Below are 25,900 nucleotides of genomic sequence, written 5' to 3' on the forward strand. Positions count from 1 at the left end.
TTGGGAGCTAATGTGGTCGGAACCAAAGTTTACAGGGCAGCGTTCTCTGGAATCCTCTCAAGCGGTGGACTTCTACATTCCGATTGTTTGCCGCCGAACCGCGTCATAGCTCATTACCATAAAGTTGACCTGATTTCAACTCTCCTCAATGTCCAAGACGTGCCGCGCCGCTCCTCACACCGGCTCACATTGTAAATGAATGACTTCAGGCCACTTTGACGCTCTCGACGGCGGCGGTGTGAACGCACGGTTATTTGTCAGTGCTTTATGTTGTCATCAAGTTTAGCTCAGATATATTTTCACTCACCGAACACACTCTGACTTAGCGCTTCAGAGTTTCACTCTCCATCAAGCGATCTGTGCTGTTTTTCAGTTCATCTGACTGGATGTGCAACGCGGTTTTTTTAAATTACAAATTCGCAATTAGATTTTCCAAAATCGTTCAGCCCTACTTAAAACTATTTTAACTATTGGTTGTTGATTAGAGTTTGAGATGTGGGATCACTCAAAAATGGAGTCAGATCTGAGTGTGAGCTTGCAGCTGATTATGGCCAGGATTTAAGCAGACTAAATTACTGAAGTAGTCCAACACACATGACCAGAAATAAGTGTCATTCATCGGAGAATCGAGTTATGACATAATAGCCTTATTCAGACTAACATTCACATGTTGTTTGAAATCCTGTTCAAATTGCATTTAGGGAAACCTGTTTTGTTTGAGTGCTCTGATCAGATTTTGTGCAGCTTTCTCATGCCATGTAAAATGTAAACACGTCAGATGTTGTTTGTATAAAGAAAACATGGTGAATGACTTTGTAGAAACAAAGTTGTGTTGTTGCGAAGTACGAGTAAAGCAGAAAATTACAATATACAGCTGGTCTACACACCTCTTTAAATTTTGAGACTAGCCGCGCATTTCAGCTTCCTATGTTTCTGCTGCTGCCTCATAAAATTCAGTGCAATGGCAACATGTTGTAAGACAACAACGTTGCTGCACAGAAAACAATGCATATATTCCGTAAAACAAAAGAGTGCCACAGGACAAACAAACCAAAGCTGAATGGTTACACTTAGTGCTGTCAAACGATTAATCGCATCCAAAATAAAAGATTTTGTTCACATAATATATGTATGTGTGCTGTGTATATTTATGTATATATATATATATAAATACACACATGCACGTATACATTTCAGAAAAATAGGTTATGTTTATATATTAAATGTTTAATATAAATTATATGAATATAAATATAGACATGTAAAGACATGTAAATATTTTCTAAATATATACTGTGTGTGTGTATTTATATATACACATTATAAATATACACATAACACACACATATTATGCAAACAAAAACTTTTATTTGGGATGCGATTAATCGTTTGACAGCACTAGTTACAATACACATTGTGGACATCAAAGATTTAGATCAGATACCAAATAAATACACAAATAATCAAATTTGGGCCGACAGGGTGAACACAACATTTGATTACAGATTACAAAGTCATTCTTTTTTTTAAAAGAACAACAAGATCCACTTGTATTTAGAAAACTGTTTTTTTTTTTTTTTTAATTTCATTCTGACAATAAGACCCTTTCTTGTAAATCCCTGATTTTCTTCGATTATCTTCACCCTGGTTTCAGGTCAAGCTGACCAAAAGCCCAATGACATCATAAGACACATTGACACAAATGACACAACCAATAAACTAATTACTCACATCCTGTCACAATTGCAAATCAAGTGAGCATGCCATTAGGGATGTAACGATATGAAAATTTCTTATCACGATTATATTGACCAAAATGATCACGGTTATCAGTATTATCACAGTATTGTTAAAATGTGCTGCAGATGTTCAAAAAGTACCGACACATAAATCACTTCACCAAGTTTTATATTTAAAAATCAACAACAAATAAAATGACTTTTTGTTTGCATAATCACTCCATTAGCACTCTTTTAAAACCTCCCAGCTTTTCCGCCCTGTTTTCACTCAAAACGAAACTACTCTGCATGCTGTGCGCACGTGACACTGTTACTTAAAACTGTGCATTATGTCGGACAGTATTTATTTATCGGGAGTTGTTCAAATCGCGGTAATCTAATACGGTTTTAATGATAAGTAAAATATGAAACGGTAATACTAACCGTGGGGAATTTTAGCATGATTTATTATCAAACCGGTAATCGTTACATCCCTACATGCCATCTACTTCATCAAAACCTGCTTGCATATTACACTGATGAAATATTAGTCAATAGGCACATTTCCATTACAGATTTGCGCAAAACTTTGGCGATATTTTATAAATGCCGATAAAAAAAGTATTGCGATATGATGCGTTTCTTGGAGGTTATAGTACATTGAAGAATGACTTTTTTATGACTTTTTACATACTCCATGTGACCTGTAAATGCGAAAAAGCCGTTTCCATTGCAGTTTTCGTTTTTGCAAAATTGACGCGTATTTTCAATTCACAATTTCAATTTGTGCAATTTGAAGGGTAATGGAAACACGCCTAATTACGCCTTTATCTCTGGAATATTCTCGAGAGGGTTTTATACACCAGTCAACAGCTGAGCCTACTTAATCGCACACCAATGTTCAACCTCACACTCTCCTCAGACAGAGAGCTGCAGCTGTAGTGAAGTTTGTGTTCTGTGCCACCTGTGTGGTCATGCAAATATAGTGCTTTATTCAGACGTCACTGTTCACACCCTCCAGTTAATCTGGAAACCAGAAGCAGACTGGTGCTTTCTGTGAGAGAGAATGACAATGACGTGAATCATTGATAGAGCAGGTACATGAGCTGACAATACCTAAGATCACATGCACAATTAAGTCATGACGCACAGTAGTTGTTTCCTATAAAGGGCATTTAGCGCCTGCCCACTTTTTCAACAGCCTTTTTTCCAGAAGCGTTTTTCCCATTAATTTTTCTTACCTCAGTTTAAGAGTTTAACCATCAACCAAACCAACCAACTATGCGGTGAATCACAACAATAGAAACTTGAATTGGAAGCAAAACAACTGAAAAAAAAAAGATACAAGACTGTGTACTTAATAGTTTTACTGAGGGAAAGAACTACAATCCCATGAAGCATTGCAAATAACATGAATTGAAAATAATTCATACATTGATGCCCATTTTGATCCTGACTGGTGGAGATTTCTCTGCCGAATCATGGGTCATTTATTTTTTCATTAGTTGAACATGATTATTTAAAAAATAAATTGAAATAATGCAGGCTGATGGCTTCAACAAAAGCATATACCATCGATTAACAACCTCATAGCTCACAGCAGGTCTGTGTTAAAAGAAATGAAAATGAATGGGATTTTTACTTCCGGAGCCCGACTGTTGCACTATTAGTCCAATTGACATTTATTTAGAGTTACATTGGAAACCGTAACTCAATCTATTAAAACAACAGCAGACAAATTATATGAGACCCTGGACTACAAAACCTGTCATAAGGGTAAATTTTTTCAAATTGAGATTTATACTGAAATCTGAATACTGAAAAGCTTTCCATTGATGTATGGTTTGTTAGGATAGCACAATATTTGGCTGAGATACAACTATTTGAAAATCTGGAATCGGAGGGTGAAAAAACAAAATCTAAATATTGATCAAATCGGCTTTAAAGCGGTCCAAATGAGGTTCTTAGCAATGCATATTACTAATCAAAAATTAAGTTGATATATTTACAGTAGGGAATTTATAAAATATCTTCATGGAACATGATCTTTACTTAACAGACGATATATATCGCACACCCCTAATTTTGACCCAAACAATATATTGTTGGGTATTGCTACAAATATAACTGTGCGACTTAAGACTGGTTTTGTGCTCCAGGGTCACAAATTAAAAGTCAAGTACTTAGAGTTCACCAGGAACATTAGGTTTGTACTGCATCTTTACAGTAGTGTGTGACTCCGACAGATAATACTCTAACTACACTTCACATGAGGAAAGTTATGTCAGACACAAGGTTAATTTCTGACATGTCCAGTTACAGTTTGTTAACCAATCGTTTCTAGCCAAGTAGCTAGAAAGCTAAGTAGTCCCTCTAGATCAGGGGTGGGCAAACTTGGCCCTTCCAGGTCACTTTCCTTCAGAGTTTAGCTCCAACCCTAATCAAACACACCTGAACCAGCTAATCATTGTCTTCAAGACTACTAGAAGGCTACAGGCAGGTGAGTTTTATCAGGGTTGGATCAAATCTCTGCAGGAAAGTGGCCTGAAAGGGCCAAGTTTGCCCATCACTGCTCTAGATTATTTTTGTTAACAAGCAAAATATGTTTGCTGTGTAAATCAGACGTACTTACAGAAAATGCAAATTCATTCTCTGCCAGCAGGAGGTGCTTTAAAGCGGGAGAAACAGAGGTTTCCCCAGTAATGGCTGTACACACAGCAGCGCTGAGCTCACAAACGCTGCTTTATCAGGCATATAACATGCAAAATGAAATTAAAATGACATCGAAAATGTTCTAAAGATAGTCTTCCTTCAGAAATACAGTGATATAAAAACACCCGCGCCTCGTTATGATTTTTAAACGTGCAGTACGTGCTCATGTTTATTCAACCAAGCCTTTTGGAAAATCGGTCAGTTTTGATATTGTGGCAAGCGCCACAAATAAATAAATGTATCGGAAACACATCCCACAGCACAACCACCTGAGCCCTACTTCAGTCTACTCATCACCTTAAAGGGGTCATATGATGCTGCTAAAAAGAACATTATTTTGTGTATTTGGTGTAATGAAATGTGTTTATGCAGTTTAAGGTTCAAAAAACACATTATTTTCCACTATATATATATATCTCACAATTCTGTTCAAATTCCCATCTTGACTTTAATGACACTAAACACTGAATAAATATAATTGAAACGCCATGTGCATTTAAAGCGACAGTACACCGAAAATTAAAATTCGGTCATCGAAGCAGAGGTCAGTCAGCCTCAGATGTTACTGACTGACAGCCTCGTTCCCCATTCACTTTCTTTACACGTCCTTTTGACACATAATAAAACAGAACTCTGACTGAGGCTGTCCTTCTCCCTTTAAGAGACAGTTTAAAAAGCTGCGAATCTGTTCGTGTTCCTAATACCTCGGACAAAACGTCCAAGCAGGTGTCAAAAGTAGTGGCCTGCAAATACAGGAGAACCGCAGGGACAGAACGTCACTTCCTCTATACGCATGTGCGTTTTTTTGCATTGTAGTCACCTAACGTTACTAAGGTTATCACTCAACAACTATAATTGTTTGACATATTGAAGGCAACGGTGCGTCACTGATGAACAGCTGGATGTTTCTGCTGTCCTGTCTGTGGGTTTAAGTGCGTCTGCATTGTGCTCTTAAGAGCAATGTCACGCTGCCTTTGACCTAATTCTCACCCAAAACTGTGTCACTGAGTACTGCACCTCTGTCGTAATAACACGATGCTCGGCACCCTTGATCATCGTTTTAAAAGCTCAAAGCTAATTTAAAAGACGTAAGGACAGCAGCAGGCTAATCGCAAGGCACCCCAGCACTAAAAGCAGCTGCCTGGCACACTAGGCCATAGTCACCCCTTGATTTTCAAGTTATGCGGCAGTCGCGATCTCAGGGTCTTTACACAACCGTGAGCCCGACCACGGCTTCTCTAAAACACAGATACCTCACACACGGATCGGCCGGCATCTGATTAAAGTGATCGCTCTTGTCAGGTACCTCTCTAACTCCTCGTCGCTGGTCAAGTCCATCTCTGGATCCGCGGACGAGTCGAAGTCAACAGTCGCCATTTTGCTGTAGAGAGGCGGAGGAAGACGCGAGGCATGTGGGCCTTTCATACCGCCTTCAGCTCCGCCTTCCGCAGCCCTGCGCAGTATGCCCATAGTAGGTCAACGGATACACGAGAAACAATACTGAGATAGTGTGGAGAAACTATTTTCAGAAATAAAAGTGCACTAAAGTTGAAATCAAAGCATTTTGTCTAGTTAGTTAAATTAACGGTTCCAGTAGTTTTTCAAAAACTGGCCCTTACTCTTTACATTGTTTTTAAACTATAGAGACTGCACAGATATCAATCTCTATGGACATCAGTAGTAACTATTATAATTATGTGAAACATCTTAAGAAATTTATTTATTTTTATGTAAGAATTTTGATTCACGTCCGTGACTCGAATCTTTTGAATCAGTTCACTTAAATTAAAAGATTCGCTCAGTGATCGCAGGCGACGTTGCGCTACACCAGTAGGTGGCGACAAATGACCGTATTTTTTTGTATGGCTGAATACAAGTACATAGTAATAGTGTAATATTTTTAAAATTGGTTTTAAAGATTTAGCTACAAATACAGTCAGGGGGTACTTTAGGATAAACAGCAAAAAAATTAAATCAAAAGATAAAACTAAACATAAGAAAATTTAAATAAAATCATTGTTTACAAATAGTAGCTACCTGCATGGACTGACCACATTTTACAGCTTTCATGTTTTTCAGAGATGATATTGTATTGTTATGCATTATTGAACTTTTGCTTTAAAAGCTTAATTATTTTCATTTTATAGCCTATACTAAATTTAGTGCTAGTATGTTATTTTAATTTCAGTTGATGTAATGAGTCATCAATCCTGTTTACTATCACAGGTAGTCAGCCGATCAACTAAATAATTCATTCACCCAATCGCTTCAGTAAAAATAAAGAGTGGTTCACGACCAAAATGTTTTATTACCCTTTATTCAAAGTTCATTCAATTAAGAAAGTGTATTCATTGAGAAGGTGTGTGCAACCAATGCTTCTTCACAACTTCTGCATATATGACTTCGTATAGGCTACGTCATAATGTGTTACATAAATAATGACTAGCTATACTGATAACAAATATTAATGTGGCAGATTCCATTTTTAGTATATACTATTTAGAAGGTTTAATCTACCTTCCTTCTACTTGTCAACTTTTTCCAGTTGATTTGATTTTTTTTTTTAATTTGTAGTTAATGGTTTTTAAAACATCAGCCTTTTAAAAAAAAAATATATGTAGGCCTATTTATCTTTTTTACGATATTCATTAGTTTGTTTATCTTGCTTATGTGTTTTTCCTTCTGTGTTTTCTTTGAAATATTGTGTCGAATACTCATTAATGTTCTCCTGAATGTTTTTGTACAATATCATTTCTGTTTCTTCATATATGTGCATGTATGTATGTATGTATTTCTCCACATGCAATCCCAAAGGTTTATATGTTTACAGGTGTTTTTTATTTTTATTTTTTACATTTTTTGTAATACCCATGTAATACCTATGTATTACATGTACCGGCATGTATTGTTGTCCTCCGGACAGAGAGGGCGCTATTCGACTCAACGGAACTGGTGTCAAATTTCGTCGAAGGCTGATATCTGACATAAACAACAGGAAGAGAGTACGGTAAGTCCAGTTTTTTTCTTAAACGCTTCGGTTATTTTCTTTAATGCATTTAATACTTATCAAAGATGAATACAATTTAGTATTCAATTATACAGTAATCTGATACACTCTGAAGATGTAGCTTCAGGCGCAGCAGGTTTATGCAAACCAGTGTGGGCAGCGCTCATGTGACTGTTGCATAAAACATTATTATTATTGCACGTCAGCGTTCTCTCTATTCTCTCGTTGTAACAGGTTTCTACTACAACCCACCTTTTATCTCTAGTGTATTTCTATACTTTAATGAAGACTGCGCGGTTGTAAGTGATCATGGGCAAGAGCTGCAAGGTGGTGGTGTGTGGCCAGGGGTCAGTGGGCAAAAGCGCGGTTCTGGAGCAGTTACTGTACGCCAACCATGTCGCAGGTGAGTGTTATGACACGAGTCATTTCTTAAACCCAAATAAATGAGCAGTACAGATTCATGTGGTACCGGTTTGGCAGGTTCAGAGACCATGGAGACACTGGAGGACAGTTACATCGGGTCTGTGGAAACGGACCGCGGCACCCGAGAGCAGGTGCGGCTTTACGACACGCGCGGGCTGCGCGATGGTCACGAGTTTCCGCGGCACTACTTCACTTTCGCCGACGGCTTCGTGCTCGTCTACAGCATCGACAGCAAAGAGTCCTTCAAACGCGTAGAGGCTCTGAAGAAAGACATCGACCGCTGCCGTGACAAAAAAGAGGTCTGTGTGTTTGTTATGCACAGACTGCACACCACTCGTTCAAAAGTTTGGGGTCAATATATATATATATTATATAGCAGAGCATGTGAGCGAAGCGGCTCCGCTACGTGTTCCGGTCTATGGACGTGCGCTCCACTCAGTCGCTCTAACCGCCCCCGCTCAGATCCCGCTCCGACATAAAATTTCTCTAGTAGGCCTAATTGTTTACTGTTTGTAACGAAATTCTTGGTTAATTGTCTAAAATTAAGCATGCTGATAAATAGCAATTATCATGTTTCAGAGCGAAATTCTTACATTCTTCTTAAATTTATTAATTGTAATGTATTAATTAAAATTGATTAAATATATGAATCTAACCTTAGCAAACCTACCTAAAATGCAAAAACTGAAAAAGTGTATTTGATTTTCGTTAATTTTATTTCCGTGAAAATAGCTGCAGTTGTGCAATAGAACATTCAAAACAGGCTCTCATCGAGCCCTTTGTCCATCTGGCCAGCAAAATGACCCAGCCTCAGAGCAAATCCACCTTCCCACTCAGCCGCAACAAGAACAAGGGCAGCGGCTCCCTGGACAGCTAGAGATGGAGAAGATAGCAATAGCACTGACAGAGTAACATAAAGATATGTTAGACGAGAGATGCCAGGCAAATCTCTAAAGAGTGACATCAACAGACGCTCGATTTGATATCTTTTGAAACATTTGAACTTGGAGTGCCATTATAAGTTTAGCACACTGTATGAAGTTACTGCATCAAGGAAGTTTTATATTCTTAAACATACAGGATAGAATCCATGTGTTGCTGTGATATATTTCTCTCATGCTTATCTTGAAGCAATTGACTGACAAAAAATACTGCTTTTACACTGAAATATATATATACCTCTACATTGCAAAAAGTTGTTATATCCTATGTGAAATCAGCTAGGCTGATTCAACTTGTTCAATTCTGACATATTTAATGACATTTGTGCCATGATGACTGCTCTTTTGTGATGTCAACTTGACAGAAGATTGTCTTAATTTAGTTAAGCGGACTGCATGGATGGGTTACTTATTTTTAGGTGTTCATATTTTGTCAGACACATTCCTATAAAATGTTTACTGATTTATTCCATAAGAACAGCTAAGTAAGTGCAATTTGTTTGAGTTTGTTTGATTGTGAGTGAGCTCACCACTGTGCCATTGTACTTTTGACCCTGATGACTGTATTTCATGAGTAGTCAGTCATATTGTATAATGTTAGCTTTCAATTGTGAACATATACAATATATTTCTGTTTGTTTTACATAGAAAAAGTATGACTTGTGAAGATTTGACTCGTATTTTTAGCTGAGATCGTTTTCAAATACATTTTGACATGTTTGTTTAAAAGCATTTTTTGTCTGAAACAAAGACTGTATGAGCAGCTTTTTAACATCTTAATAAAGCTGCTCGGCTGCAATTGTTTACCGCTCATTCATCTTTTCTAATCTAAATCTAAATTAACGCTTAATTTACTCTGGTCAAAAATAATGTTAATGCTCTATAAAGACAATATAAATTTTAAGCACATGATCTGTACACACACTTCAAATCTTGTCTGCTTAACAGCACAGCAGCCATCTTCCATCTGAATGAGCCCGACATATCTGCAGTCTCTCTTCAGGGGGCGTAAAGGAGAGAATTGGTTTTATTTGCCCTTTATCGATCTTTTTACGGAGTAGATATTTCATTTAGCTCATGGCTAGATCGGTAGTGACCTTATAATAGAGGGCTCGCCACTTCTGCCAGGGAGTGTGTGTGTGTGTGTGTGTGTGTCTTGAACAATGTCTAAAGTTACTGCTTGCTTCAAGCTACCCTTCATTTCATGAGGCTTGCATCAGTGTGCATCATTTACAAATGCTTCACATTATGCAAATTTACTTTTTACCCACTGTTACACAGTACACTACACACATTGCAAACGTCACACAACATATAGTTTAAAAAATGCACTCTCTAAAAGGGTCTGGGAACTTCTTGAGCTGCAGAACGGGCTGACATAATAAACTGACCCATAAACAGAGCATAAGGAAGCCTACTTGCAAGATGTGAAGTGGAGGGGGTCAGCAAGCATGGTATAAACAAATAATTATTGACTTTCAATAATATATACGTTTGTATGAATATGTGTATTTAGTGAATCAAAGCATGATGCAAATAATGCATAGTCCCTATTAACACAATACGTTCTAAGAATGTTTTGCTAACATTTCTATTAAGTTGTGAAGCATTATTTCTGAACTTTCTTGGTTATGCGATCGTTAAGGGGACATTCGATTTGATCATTTTGCAAACTTTTAAATGTTCCCTGAACATTCTGAAACAAGCACTATTGATAACGTTAAACAAACTAAAATGTTTCGGAAAAAAAAAAATCCAAAATAGAATTTTTGTGCGAACGATTTGAGAACGATAACAAAGACCAAAAAACAAAACAAAACAAAACAAAAAACCGAACACACCTTTGAACGAACACACTATTAATGTTACTGGAGAAACGTTTGTTGATAATTTGAAACGAACCTCGCCAAAGTTCTAAAAACGTTCCTTGGGGCACCTGCCTGGCGCAGAGCTTGGGTCAATCAAGAACACCATCGCTAAACAGAAGTGATTTTGTACTTCGATAAATATCTAATTAAGTGCCTAAAACGTTTTGGTGGGCTTTGTGCTGACAAATTCATTTTAATAGAAGGCGAACATTTTCATTTTTATCAGTAATATTTTTTGGCACATTTGTAAAAATCTGAATCCATGCCAATTTGTAATTAATAACAATGTAGATATACTACTACTAAAATATTCTAAACTTCAAATGTTTAATGAATATAAAGGTTTAAAAAAAACGACTTACCAGTTTGTAAAATTTGAAAATCTGTCAGTTCCCTTTCATATTCTTGCCGTTCTCATCGTAAACACAAGATGGCGCACACTTGTTGAGGTGAACGATTGGAATGAGAAAGAGTGCCTGTGTGTATTATCGTGGATACCAGTTGGTAGACTTTTTTTTGCCTAGTTTTGCTGGGTTTACATCGAACTGGGAAGTTTCGACAGGTTTGTCATTATAAAGCTAGACGCCATGACAAGCTGTCATCCTCTGGTCCAAAACCACGAGTCCCATATGCCCCCAAAAGAACAGCCAGAGCACTGGGGTGGAAGTCTAATCGATTTATTTCTCTCTCTCTCTGCTTTATTTCGTTTTCACGCATTCATACACACCCTGTACAGAGAAAGAGCAAATGAGTCAGAAAACCAAGACGCAAAATCCTATGAAAATACGTTTTCCTTTGTGTCAGTTGACAGTTCAGATCAATGTTAGATCAGTCACAGACAGAAATCTATTGAGCACAAAAAACAAATAACATCTGTCATTATTTAAATTACGCAATACTGGCCATGTCCCTTTTAAGCGATATTGAAATCTTCTCATCCTTGTTCATGCTTAAGAAACATCTAGTTGGATTGGACACATATTTTTCAGTTTACACGCATACATGCACATTTTCACATGAGGCTCCATGATTTCCAACACATTCATGGGAGAAACTGTTTTTTTTGTGCTTTTTGATCATATGAGAGTTTCACTCTTGTAGGTTGTATGTGCCGTCTACTTGATTATTGTAAAAAAAAATCAAATAATAATAATAAATCTCAAATTTGGCATTTTGGCATTAATGAGTATATGGATGTTTCGGATGTTTCCATGACTGTCCTGTGACAAACAGATTCCATCGGTGTAAAATAAAGTGGGAGAAATGTCATATTAAGCTTTCCAGTGTCCTCCAGATCGGCAATAGGAACACTGTGCACACTACATCATCAAGAGCACTCACAACATTAAGAGAACGAGGGAAGAAACATGTACACTAAAGATAGAGAGAGAGAGAAAGAAACAGAGTAATCTTCCATTTTCTTAAAAAGGTTCCAGTTTCCGTCATTATTGCTTAAAGATTGAATTTCACTGAACTGAAAAAGCAACAGAAAATCTCAACAAATAACCTTAAAGATATTTTGGAACTGTTGCTTTTGGACAACATGTGAAATCATCCACCTACCAGAGACCATCACAGTATAATAACCAGCCATATCTGCTGTATGGACCTCATGAGGACGACACAACTAGGAATGGTGCGGTTACGTCTTCTTGTGCCTCAAGAAAGCATGAAGGTATCCAATGATGGACCAATGTTATTTCTCCTTCGCTATTTGTCCTTCCTTGGACCTTATGGAGATCAGTTTGACGTTCAGGAGTTATCAAAACACACACGCACACACAAATAAGAGATTTGATTCATGGAGTCCAAGCAAAGTCCTTGTTCTAAAGTGTCCTCAGAAAAAAAGCAGAATTTGTCCATGTTGTGCCTCTTGAAGTGTCAATATGGCTGTTGCTAGATAGCTCTGTTCAAGGCCCCAGGCTTCAATCCCTCAAGGGCAAACCATCCTCTGAAAAGAAAGAGCCCTGAGTGGGCTTGGTGTCTGAGTCTTGGCCCGTTTTTAGCAATATTTCTTATATTCCATCACCTTCTTTCTCTCGCAAGCGCTTTGATTAACAATTTGACGTAAAAACTACATAATCTTATCTACTTTGCATTAAATTATCTCCTTATTTCAGTACGCATGTCTCTGCAGAAATGGTGACAAAAAGTAATAACTTCAAGTAAAGCTCGTTCTTATTATCACATTAATTACAATAACTGGTTAAAGAATCTACATTAAACATCTCATAAAATTCTACATATTTACTCTAATTGTATATATTATAAATGTTAATGATTCACTTTTAAAAGCTGTATTCATAAAATATTTACAAAAAGCTTTGTATGCTAGGGCACATTAAAAAAAAATTAGACAGATGAAAAATGGTACAACATAGACTCAACAGCAACATCTAATTCTACAGGTCTGAAGTCAGATGATCAGTCTTATTAGTCCATCCAAAACCATCAGATGACACTGATCTGGGGCAAAGCGATGTGACTTTGTTCAGGCTGACAGGAACGCTCGTATACTTGTAGCAGGTGAGTTTAATTTAATTGCTATTCAATGTAATCTTAAAATACTCCTTTCAACAGTACTGTTGTATATTCAGTAACCCGCCATTATGGACATTATATTTTGGCAATGGCTCCTCTGTGCAAATAAATCAATGATGCTTCCGGAATCGAAAATGTTATTCTGAATAAAATTGAGAGTAATGAACTCATGACAGGTTTTGGATCAAACACACACACACACACACACAAGCAAAGAACATGGTGAGGGTTTAGATCTTAATCAAGATGGGACGCGGACAGATTTTTGACAGGCACACTGACCTTTGTGAGGCCGTAATGGGGGAATACTGAGAACAAAATATGCAGACATAAAAGGCCACGTCAAACTGTGACTGAACCGTAATCATCTCATCTGAGGTTTTGTGTGTGTGTGCATCTGCAATCTCAAATCATCTAATCTATGCATCAACACTGAGAAAATTACGACACTGATTGGGAGCGAGTGTGTGTGTGTGTGTGTGATGCCTTGCTACCAAATTGTCACCTTCGTATATTAGACTGGCACTCTGTGTTATTCTGTGATTACCCATGACAGAAAGCCTTTGCATCTGTAAACTGACAGACCAATGCGGTTTGTGTTTGTAACAAAAGCCGGTCAGATGAGGTTACTCGAAATGTTTGCGAATACACAGACCGACGGCAACATATCCATGCGGAACGACATGAGGACAGACTAATAACAATTGAAAATACTTAAAAAAAAACATCAAGTAAAGGGATGTTTGCATTTCCTCACTAAACGAACAGCTAGCGCAGTTATAGGTCTCTAAAATTGGCTTTCCTCTAATAAATTATAGAATAAAAACCTGATTAATATCTGTATAATGATAAATATCTCATAAAGCAAAGCTAAATATCCTTCTTATAGCTCTTTCAACTCCTTTATCAGTCTTGTCCTGTCATTCATGTCCTGTCATTCCTCTCTCCCTTTGCTGCATAGTTCAAGAGTGACCCTCTCAGAGTCACAGTTTTTGAGGAGGACAGGGAACACTATGGGAGTGTGTGCTTGTGTTTATATACTTAAGTGTATACAGCTTGGAGAGAGTGGGAGCACGGACGAAGTTTGCACAGAGACCGTCAGTTCTGAGAACGGATCGTAAAACTAAATCACGTGAATGTGCAGCCTTGTTGTAAGAGCGTGTTTGTTTTGTTTCGAGGTGATCAATAAGGGGAAAATATGATGGGAGTGTGTGTTGCTCTCAGAGGTCCGGGCGCTGGCCTAAAGAGGGCAGGGCCGAGGATGGGCGTCTGAATGAAAGTAGTGCCCGGCGGGTGTCGCAGTGCGAGAGGATTGGCTGCGACTGTGCAGAGGGTGGGTGGAGTTAAGGGGGTGGGAAGGAAGCTGGCGGTCAGATTTTTTGTCAATTGCTTCTGTAGAACCAGTTTAGTCTGAGAGAGAGAGAGAGAAAAGAAAGAGACAGAATGAATCATTATGATATCACAAAGCTATTTTTGATTATGTAGTGAAACATTTCTGTGCCACTACACTGAACATTTGGTGGTAAAACAATTTTCACTCAGAAATGGCTAGTAAAAACTGAAATGGCATTATCTTGTAAAAAATGTCTTTAACAATCTATACTTCTAAAGCTATAGTGTAACTCAGTGATTCTCAGCCTTTTTGACTGTAAGGCCACCTCTTATCCAACAGTATTCAAAGATCCCTCCATACAGGCTAAAATATTTGTAGTATTTCTAATATTTCTTCTGTAATTATGACTATTTCTATTAAAAGAAAAACTTATGAATGAAACTACGAGCATGCATGTCAGATCCGAATCACATTCAGCAGCGGAAGCTCTTAAAGTAATAGCAGCCAAATAACCTAATAACCCAGCTGCTGTGATGTCTGTTTATCAAAGAACAAAAGAAAAAAGGAAATCAATAACATTTGTAGCTTTAAGGGCTTATCTATATTTCATTTAGAATTTAGTGTTAATTAGTGATAACTTTATTCAATTTCTGTATATTTACTACTTGCTGAAGGGCACAGGTAGCTAAATATGACATTTATTATAATGGGTTTATGTGAAGATTGTTTTAAGTTCACTTAAATTAGAAGTTGTTATTTTTTAAAGTCTAATAAATGCTCAAATTGATAGCTCTCAATTATACTGTAATGTTGAATGGCTATAGTCAATGGTTAAATATTAGAAAATAAAAAACAATTTCATATAGACATCATAGTATTGGTACCAGTCACCTTCAGTCATAAAAAAGATGCCATTAAACAAATATTTAAAATATACTGTCTTTATGTTGTTTCTACATTATTTTGAATATTGAATGTGAAATTATTGCAATATAAAAGTATATTTAAAAACTTCAGTGTTAGGTGGGATTAATCGTGATTAATTTCAGAAATTTTTTGATGAATTAGTTAATTTTTTAAAATCCATTTTCAGTACTAATTTATATATTAAATCTAATTAACCACAATTCATTTTGTGAATCTAGAAGTTTAAAAAAACATATTCTTCAATAAAAACAAGAGTTATTAAGGGGAAAACCTGATTTCTTGTGTTTTCGTTTTGGCATGTTAATTTGTATTTAATTTGAATAATTTATTAAATCTATTTAAATATTTCTTACATCAACCTCAGCTCCCTGTGCTACACCATAGAGAATGTTTTTAAACAAGTTTTAAATTCCCCTTTAATTTTGAAAATTTTGAAATATATAGTCCCGCCCCAAAGTCACTGTCATTGGTTGATCTAATGTTGTGATATGGTGCATAAATTAGACACTACACCTTTAAGAGACTGTTAATTGGGTTTAAGTTCTGTCACTCACCTGTGAGGACAGAGAGGACAGATTGTATTGGTTGATAATTTTCTTCATAGCAGACACTGCACCACCCGCATAACCGTTCCATCTGACACCCTGCTGGAACAGATCAGAAGAGCTGCTATAATCGTGTGTGTGTGTTTGTGTAGCAGACATAAAAATTATTTTAATTACGCAAAATTACTCCTTGTATCATGATAAGCCTGTTTGCTGCATCCTCCCCTCAATAACTTCCTCTCCCTTTTCCCTTTCCTCTCTGTCATGCTGAGAAGAGGTATGCTTTATTATTTTGTCCTGTCAATCATCATCAGTCCTATTGTTTAAAATTAACTCTGGGTTAATCAGTACTCTGTACTGATTAGCTGAATATGACTATTACATTTACAGTGCCTTGTGAAAGTATTCATACCCCTCCATTTTTCTTTACATTTTGTTATGTTGCTGCCTTATGATAAACTTCTTTAAATTACTTTTTTGTCACATCAATCTACACTCCATACACCATACTGACAAAGCAAAAACAGAATTGTCACAACTTCTAACTAAATATTTAGCTGAAGCACCTTAACAGCCTCAAGTCTTTGCTCATCAGCATTTTGCAATTATCTACCATTCTTCACCTCACCTATCCACCTCTCAAGCTCTGTCAGGTTGGATGGGGGCAGATGCACATTTACAGGTTTCTCCCTGCATTGAGCGTTTCTTCTACTCTAACAAGTCCCTCAGTCCCTGCTGCTGAAAAACAGCCCCACAGCATGATGCTGCTACAGCACACTTTACTTTTGGGATGGTACTCTGCAGGTGATGAGCGGAGCTGGTTTCCTTCAAACATGATGCTTAGAATTGAGGCTCATCAGACCAGAGAATCTTGTTTCTCAGAGTCTGAGGGTCCTTTAAGTACTTTTTTTGCAAATTCCAAGTGTGTTTTTATGTGTCTACACTGAAGAGAGGATTGAGTCTTGCCACACCGCCATAAAGCCCAGATCGGTGGAGTGTTGCAGTGATATAGACCAGAGAATCTTGTTTCTCACAATCTGAGGGTCCTTTAGGTGCTTTTTTGTAAATTCCAAGTGTGTTTTCATGTGTCTTAACTGAAGAGAGGATTGAGTTTGGCCACACCGCCATAAAGACTGGATTGGTGGAGTGTTGCAGCAATGTTTGTCCTTCTGTAGGTTTCTCCTGTATCCACATATGATCATGGAGCTCAACTAGAATGACCATCACGTTCTTGGTCACCACTCTAACCAAAGCCCTTCTCCATCAATTGCTCAGTTTGGCCAGGAGGCCAGCTCTAGGAAGAGTCCTGGTTGTTTCAAACTTCTTCCATTAAGGATAACAGAGACCAAATGCTTCTGTGAACCTTCAATGAAGCAGATTTTTTTCTGAACTCTTCCACAGATGTGTGGCTTGACGCAAACCTGTTTCTGAGCTCTACAGGCAGTTCTTTTGACCTCAGGGCTTGGTTTTTGCTCTGATATGCATTATCAGCTGTTATTCCTTTTATTAAGACATGTGTGCCTTTCCAAATCATACCCATTCAATTGAATTTGCCACAGGTTAACTTCACTTGAAGTGTAGTAATATCTACAGCAAAATAAATGCTCCTGAGCTAAATTTAAACTGTCCCAGATATACTTATTTGAATACTTATGCAATGGAATCATTTTATTTTTAATACATTTGCAAAGATGTGAAAAACCTGTTTTTTTGCTTGACAGTTATGGTGTATGGAGTGTAGATTGTTGTGGAAAAAAACTAATTTAAAGCAGTTTAACATAAGGCAGCAACAAAACAAAATGTGAAAAAAAATGAAGGGGTATGAATACATTCCCAAGGCACTGTACATTTATATATCTGGCAGGTGCTTCTATCCAAAAAGAATTGCATTGCATTCAGGGTTTACATTTCAACATGAATTCTCTGGGAATTTAACTCATGACTTTGACATTGCTAGCACCTTGCTATCCTACTGTTTGAGCTACAGGTACACATGACTATTAGCATGTAAATCACAGTAAGTGTAACCGTGCTCACCGATGCTGCTGAGGTAGGCTGGCTCTTGGCGTGAGGGTTGAACTTGGGCTTCGGAGGCTTCCCAGCTAGTCTATCCTTATGCCTTCGGCTGTTCATGTGCTAAACAAATACAGAAATAATGGTGTATTTTTAATGGTGCATTTTCAAGCCTGATATATTACACCTTTGGTGTTTTAACAATGAGATACTTAAAATAAGAGCAGTTTTTCCTTTTTCCTACAAAATCTTTAACTTTTTAATACCTTTCACCTCTTTCCCTGCACTCTCTTTCTTTTTTTTCTTCATCCTGTTTACTTTACATTTCAGAGACAGCTTAAGGGAAGCATGAAATACCATTAAATGTCATGTTCCTCAGGCCTGAGTAGACACCAGGCCAACAACACACACACAAACTCCTCATTCATGACACAAACTGAAAAAAGTGTAAAGTTTGTAGAAGCATTTTAGGTAAATTGCTGCAATTAAATGCAACAATTCACACAAGAATGGTTATGAATGATGAGAAATTCACTGTGGTCATGATCAACGAACAAAGTTTGTGTGTGTAGAAATTGAATGCTAGAAGATTTTCAGAGTAGCTCTAATGTCAGTATGACAAATTTGCTGAGTCACATTAACAAGTAACCAGCACAGATGGGGTATCAACAACTTAACTTCATCCAGTCAATATGCACTGGAAACACACATTAGATCTGTTAAAATTACTCGTCTTAGACTGACTAGCATGTTCCTGTAACATAGAAAACTCGACCCAGAAATCCAAATGCAAATGTTTCCTCAGTTTAAATAAATCGCAGAGCAAGAGTTTATACATTTTTACATTTAATTTGTTTTTGTGAGAAAACATGCTTTTGCCAGCACAACTGTACCAGGCAACAAACTTGGCCATAGAGATGTGTTTCTTCTGAGAAAAAGTGAGACAAACTGCCAATACCAACAGAATAAACTATGTGTCTGTCAATGGTGTAGATCAGAGGTCCCCAACCTCCCGCTCTCTCTCCTGAAGCCAACAAGGAAGTGACTTAAACTGTAATTCATCTACTGGCCGCTAGAGGCTGGCTGCAAAAGGGAGTCAATCCCATAGACTCCCCATGTTAAAATGCCCAACTTTACAGCAGAAAAAAACATGTTTACAGCCTGGTTCAAAAAATGATTTTGGTCTATATAGCTAATTTTGCCCTTCATGACAACTGTGAGGGGGGTGAATTTTTTTATAACTCATCCGTTTCATGTTAATGATTGTTCTAATTATTCTGTATTTTCTTTGTATGCGATTGATATGGAGTAGCAATTTGACAATTTCATGTTAAATAAGTAAATGAAAGATTGCTCTGATCTGTCACATATTAGGAGTTAAACGGATCACAGTTGATCCGTATTACGTACGGATGAGACCCTACTGTTCGGCACGCATGTGATTCGCAGATTAATTTGCCAGTTTATAAGCAATTTTAAACCACAAGAAGAAGAAACGAAAGAGAGCTCAATCCGTTACTCACGCGCTGTTCTCGCACACAATTATAGCGCGCAATAGAGACGTGTTTCAGACAGCGCGAAAATACCGAGTTGGGTATACATACCCATAAAATTAGCCTATGTCAAAAACCCTTCACGGCATTGTCATTCTCTGTGCTTTAAATTTTTTTTTTTTGCTTATCCGAAAAAATAGTCCGATCTGTGACTTAAAAAAATAAAAAAAAACACAATATAATGCGTTGAACCACTATATAATGCTATTATAATACTATACCGGTCCGCGAGAATATTTTCCAAACGTAACCGGTCCGTGGTGTAAAAAAGGTTGGAGACCATTGGTGTAGATGATTTCCAGCAGTTTTGTCAATGGGTTGTCAAGATCATTTCTGACTGGATAAAATAACAAGCCTGCAATGTAGCTACTTGCTATAAAAACACAGCTAGTTAGGCTAGGTTAAGTAAAAGAGAACACAGGAAATGTGAGCAAGGTTGGATTTTAATTTTAGCCTAAAATGGCATATTAGGACCCAAAGATGGTCTCTGAGGGCTAATGTTACTTAAATTTTTTTTTTCTATATTCCAATGTGTCACATGCATGTGAGCTAATTTGTTTTATGTTACCTGGCTAAGTTGAGCCTCAGAGTTAACATGGATCTCGCAAACTTCACAGTAGAAGCTTTTGCTGGCCACGCCCACACTCCCCTTACTGGCCAATCGCTTGCTTTTACATGAGGGGCGGGACGACATTGCCTTCCCTCGTCGTCGTGGCAAAACACTCTGTCCTTCCATCATTAGTTTATGCTTGGTGCCTGTGACGTGCGAAAAAGTAAGGAATTCACATGATGAAGGTTACTTATTTATGCACATAAACTAAATTCAGTGAATTTATGGAATTATCTTGAAAACGAAAATGTGTAAAAGAACTAATGTGAAAAACAAAGGTGTTAAATAAGCATGCAATAACAGTCAATAATTAGGTCTGTAGGTACAATATTATTAAAAAACTAATTTTAGCTTATATTTAAATTATTGTTTTTTATGGAACTGATGACATTTTAATGCTGTATGATGAAAAGGATTTGTTAGATTATTCTCAGATTATTCACATTTGTTTATTCATTTATGTGGTTGATTCATGAGTTAATAAACCAAAAAAAGTTAACGATCAGTAAGAATTTATGCATTTATTTGATCAAAAATAATATTACAACAGTAATATTTCAGAATATTAAAGGGTAATATATATTTTTTCAGGATTCTTTAATGAATAGAAAGTTTAAAAAGACAGTAATCACTTGAAATAGAAGTAATTAACTGTCTTTTGTAACATTATTAATGTATTTACTGACACTTCTGATTAATTTCTTTAAAAAACTCTTAATGAACGCAAGCCTTTGAATGGTAGTGTACATAAATAAATGAATAAAGAAAGAAAGATACGCACCACTATTGTGAGCATCCATCTGAGTGGTGGAGTTGACTGTGACTTTGCAGATGGGGCAATGCAGATGTTGTTTGGTCTTTTTGGGGTCTTTCTCTGCCGGTGTGTCCCCCGTAGGGTTGTCCTGCTGAGTGGCTGGCTCGCTGGTGGCACCGGTGGGTTCCAGCAGACCGTCCGGGTTCTGGAAGTGAGGGGAGGAGACAGACAGGTCCGCAGATGACACCTCCGATATAGGTGTCAGGACCACCGAACTAGAGTGAGCATCATCCACCCTCACGACAGGATCTGAGTCACAGGCAGCAGCTGAAGAGAGAGAGAAAGTGAATGAGTCAGTCATCAATTACACAGAGCTACAGGAGTGTTTCAGAATATTTGAGTTTAAGTGTTCGAGTTTATATTAAAGGGATAGTTACTCTCATTTTAAGCCTGTATGATTTAAAAAGCACAAGTGCATTCTGTGGCCGTCAAACTACAAAATGACAAAAAAGCACCAAAAAATGTAATAAAATCATTATAAAAGTGGAACAAACATGCATTATATACAATGCATATTTCAAGTCTTCTAAAAAGAACCAATTGCTCTGATTTGTAAATGAATCATTTATACTGATTTTGTGAACTTGTTTATGATTCATTAAAAAGATTTAATTCAAAAGAATCAATCCTTCACAAATGGGACTTTTGTCACTTCAATACATCAAAACTGTATCCTGACCTGGACCAAGATTTTAATATTTTTCAGTGGGTAGCAAAATACATTTTGGTCATGTGATTTCAGGTGACGTGGAAAAGTTTTGGGAGAACTATCTCTTTAATTCCTTTAAAAAGCCCGTGAATCTGTTCATGTTTTCAAAATGAAAAATGTCCTGACAAGTTTCAGAATAGCAGATTTCAAATCAGGTACTACAGGGGGGTCCTGCACAACAGAGTAACTATCATTGAGATAAACGGGAATACAGAGCTCTTTCCAGATATTTTAGACCACCAGGAATTGAAATATGTAACAAAAAGGCAGACACAAGCAAAGAATAACAACAGACCACCTGGGAGACATCTGTAAACTGTTGTGTGTATGTGTGTTATTTTACTTATTAGCTGAAAATCAATCTAACAATCAGTAAGTGAAAGCAGAAAGCCAGCAGCAGAGCACCACTATAAAGCATAAAAATATTCCACTCAAACATCTGAATGTCTGCTAGCTGTAATTTAGCTGTGGGCTAGTATCCAAATTGACAGAAATGCACAGAGCACAGGAACACAAACACAAATACAGACACTTTCAGACTGACTGTTTTCGGTCATGCAACATTATTAAGGCTGTGCTTTAACAGACCAGTGCTCATGTGCTGAACTTCAGACCATTTATTTAAGCCTGCCATTGAAACTCAAGTGCTGTGTCCTTGTATTTGATCTGTTCTGTTAAAAAAGAAGATAAGGGCCATAGCAGCCAGAGCAGTGAGAAATCAAACCAGGTGCTCTCAAAGTTTCACTGAGCACACAGAACTGTTAATACCATGTTTTTGACCATCTAAACAAACCTAAAACTGTTAAATATAAATAACAATTTTCAACCCATGCATATTGGATGAACCATTGATGTTTGCCACAGAAACAGTCCTCTTTACAAACTGTCTTAAAAACATAAAATTGTGAAAATTCATCATATTTATCCAGGGAATGCATTAACTGAAAAAATGTAGAGACTGAATACAATGTAAAGTGATTTGGATAAAAGCATCTGCCAAATGCATAAACGTAAATAGCTAATTACACAGAGGACAACATGGACAGGCTATGACATTCTTTCATCCTCAAAAACATGAACAAGTCAAAAGAAAATATGACCTAGACTACATTAAACACAGGCTGAAATAAGGATACACATGGTTTGTGCTGACCACAGAATGTTTAGTGTGAATTATTGGCTGCCGATAGCACAAACTACTGAAATTCAAAAGACATTTAAGAACCAAACACTAAAACTATAAAAAAAAGTCTGCTGAGTTTTGTGTAAGTTGTGTGTGATATATATGAGTCTAAGTTTGACTTTAAGGGTATTTTTATTTAGTTTTCATATAATAAATCATTTTTAAACTTGATGTTTAATGATGTTTAAGGGGTACCTTAAGAAAAACCAGTCAAAAACAGCAGAACAAAATGACAATAACAAATCAATGTCTGGAGTCACTATAGTCACTCCAGACTCGTCTAAGTAAGAGACTTGTCATAAAATCAACACCTCCCCTGGCAGGACTCCCTCCTACATGACATGTAATAGGTGTTTGTAAATTTAGGACCTAACAGAGAGTGCTGAAGTGATTGTGCAATCCCTGTAGGAGTCCTAATGCCTTAGTTTTGCTGAGTAGCACAGGATTTAAACAAGTGAAAGTGTTTATTTAGCATAGATGTTTGTGAGGAGCGACCCATAGGGCCGTTTTTGATATGTGCACAGATCTACTGAATTCCCCCATCTGGGGAATCAGATAGACTGATTCTTCTGTGCCTCATTGACATTTAGATTATACCAGTTCCCCTAAAAGGGGGTTCCTTAGGGGGTACATAGGAAGAGTTTAAAGAAAATAGAGCAGGGAATAGAAAAGGAAGGTTGTGTGCGACCACGTGTGTGTGTGTGTGTGTGTGTGTGTGTGTGTGTGTGTGTGGAAAGTTTGCCTTCACACCTGAAAAATGTGCGAAAGTTAATGAAATGGAGAGAATTGCCTTGGGTAACACTCGGTGCCCATCTCCCTGTGGAGTGTGTGTGTGTGTGTGTGTCTTGCAGTGGGCTTGTAAAACTGATCTTCAAAGACTAATATGATCTGAGTCACTCTTTTGAAATATTTCCGTTTTGGACAGCTCAAAGACATGCAATGTGAAACATGCGGGGACGGATGTGGAAGAATGGCATGATGGCTATATTTAACTTAATTAAATAATTTAATCTTTGTAAAAAAAAAATTCAGCAACTGTAAAATACTGCACTTATTCATACTACATCAGCAAACTCATGATGAAAACGATCTGTGACATCTGACAGCAAGAGCATTCAAAATGTTTCAGTAGCTGTTATAAAATGGACCCCTTCCTTTAGAAATTTCCAGAACCCCCCTCCCAGCCTCCCTTTCCATTTCAGGCATCTTATGGCTTTTAATAACAGCTGATATGCTTGTAGAGTTGTGATTGGCTCCTGCAGCTGCGAGCTTAATGACAGAACAGTGCTAATTTCATCAGGCAATCAGCTCAATTTGTGTGTGTCTGTGTGTGTGTGCATGTTAGGACCGATTAGACATTTCCGGAAGCCACCAGCAAGTAGATTTTGGTATTTTTGCAAATAGCTGGTGTGAAGAATGTGTTGGCATGTGCATGAGAGCTAATCCAAACACAAAAGACAAAATTGCAAGAGCTAATCTTCTCATTCTCCATCTCTGTAGCTCTTTTAAACTCTCTCTCGCTCTCTCTTATCTAATCTCTCATTTTCTTCGCTTCTGATTGTATGCTCCCTCTCACTGTTGTGTCACCATGAATGGGGCCGAATATTAAAATGTGATTTGATGAGCTTGGTGTTCTTGCTCTCTATCTTTTTGCCCTATCCTTCCACTTTCATTTGTTCTCTCTCTCTCTCTTTCGCTTGTTTTTTTTTTCATACTCAAGGTCTAATAGCAGAATTTTCTGACTCCCTTCCTCTCCATTTTTTTTCCCTTTATCATATCCCTTGGGCCCATATTTGGCTTGTCTTTCAAATCATATTCTATAGAGTTTGGGCAGAGGAGAAGAAAGAAAGATTTTAAAAGGGATGAAAAGGTAGAGATTATTGGAGAGGGCTGGCTCAAAGCTCTCTGTCGGCTTGTTGTTCTGCTCTCTGTGTCACAGTACCTCCCCGTAACAAGAGGAAAGCAATGTCAGAAATGAAATCCCCTTAATATACAGGACAGATCATGAAGTGCAAGACTGGAGGATATTCACAGCAGTGAAGGAACTACAGGCAAGCTAAATGCAAGATTCTTCTAAAAAGCATATTAAAATAAAATGACGTAAAAAAATATATGATCATAACAAAAAGTTGTCTTTGTTTTCTCCAGACATTCTTGAGGCAGTCACAAACTAACACTTGTATTTCTGGCCCAGATTTTCATTCTTTGCATTTAATGTTAATGCATCAAGTTGTTTTTTAAAGAGTAATATACTGTATATATATATATATATATATATATATATATACTGTATATATATATATATATATATATATATTACCTGTGTATAATGCAATATTTGAAGCTGAATATTCTCGACACACTGAGAGATGTAAGATTACAGAAGTTAAATAGGTTGCAGATGCACTTTATGTTGTCTGTAACACATTTTAATCGCATTAGGGCATGTTTCATAACAAAAACGCCCACTCTCGCGGCTAATCATCTGTGAGTTCACTTACTTTCCTCCATGGCGGTGTCATCCAGCAGGGCAGGAAGTGGATCCGGAGCGCTCGTTTTCACTCTGTTGCTGTCTCTCTCCCTGTCCCTCTCTCGGTCCTTCTCTCTGTCTCGGTTGTGATGTGCGTTGTCGAGTTGTCGTCTCTGCTGTTTGTTCTTCTGAGCCTCTAATGCCTTCATCTTACGAGCATGTTTATGGCCTTTATAATGAGCTTCAGCTTGATTCTAGAGAAAGACAGAAAGAGTGAAATGAATACAAAACTGTAACTATTATTTGGTCATTACATTGTTAGTTGCAGTTTGTGTTATTTCATAGTTGTGGTCTCTTTATAATTATTCTTAAATCTGGAAAATATATACTAACTAGTATGTGGGTCAAAATTCTTGACTCATAGTTTACATGACAACAGATATGCATATGCACAGAAACAGAAACATGCATATGTGACCCTGGACCACAAAACCAGTCATAAGGGTCAATTTTTTGAAATTGAGATTTATACA

The 25,900-nt window shown here is 37.2% G+C and overlaps 3 protein-coding genes across 7 annotated transcripts in view; 1 reads left to right on the forward strand and 2 right to left on the reverse strand.

Moving 5' to 3' along the window:
- Positions 1-5,915, reverse strand: part of LOC107690290 (dnaJ homolog subfamily C member 7-like) — a 28,229-nt gene extending 22,314 nt beyond the window's left edge. The window contains exon 1 of one of the 2 annotated variants that reach the window (XM_016488583.1): positions 5,737-5,915. In XM_016488583.1, coding sequence (XP_016344069.1) covers positions 5,737-5,900 — 164 coding nt within the window. In that variant the 5' untranslated portion in view covers positions 5,901-5,915. The remainder of the gene's footprint in view (positions 1-5,736) is intronic. The other variant, XM_016488584.1, reaches the window with a different exon arrangement.
- A 1,445-nt stretch (positions 5,916-7,360) lies between these two features.
- On the forward strand, positions 7,361-9,716 carry LOC107690342 (NF-kappa-B inhibitor-interacting Ras-like protein 2). Its single transcript, XM_016488643.1, has 4 exons — positions 7,361-7,437; positions 7,672-7,840; positions 7,918-8,274; positions 8,610-9,716. The coding sequence occupies exons 2-4, from the start codon at positions 7,747-7,749 to the stop codon at positions 8,735-8,737; spliced, it is 579 nt and encodes a 192-aa protein (XP_016344129.1). The 5' UTR covers positions 7,361-7,437; positions 7,672-7,746; the 3' UTR covers positions 8,738-9,716.
- Positions 9,717-14,158: 4,442 nt separating this feature from the next.
- The window catches only part of LOC107690291 (zinc finger protein 385D-like), a 98,541-nt gene continuing 86,799 nt past the window's right edge, over positions 14,159-25,900 (reverse strand). For 3 of the 4 annotated variants that reach the window (XM_016488587.1, XM_016488585.1, XM_016488588.1), the window contains 6 exons: positions 25,399-25,621; positions 20,973-21,272; positions 20,150-20,337; positions 18,053-18,151; positions 16,025-16,117; positions 14,159-14,620 (listed from right to left, as the gene is read on the reverse strand). In XM_016488587.1, coding sequence (XP_016344073.1) covers positions 14,393-14,620; positions 16,025-16,117; positions 18,053-18,151; positions 20,150-20,337; positions 20,973-21,272; positions 25,399-25,621 — 1,131 coding nt within the window. In that variant the 3' untranslated portion in view covers positions 14,159-14,392. The remainder of the gene's footprint in view (positions 14,621-16,024; positions 16,118-18,052; positions 18,152-20,149; positions 20,338-20,972; positions 21,273-25,398; positions 25,622-25,900) is intronic. The other variant, XM_016488586.1, reaches the window with a different exon arrangement.

Source organism: Sinocyclocheilus anshuiensis, unplaced genomic scaffold (assembly GCF_001515605.1).
Source record: "Sinocyclocheilus anshuiensis isolate Anshui unplaced genomic scaffold, SAMN03320099.WGS_v1.1 scaffold461, whole genome shotgun sequence".
Lineage (NCBI taxonomy): Eukaryota > Metazoa > Chordata > Actinopteri > Cypriniformes > Cyprinidae > Sinocyclocheilus > Sinocyclocheilus anshuiensis.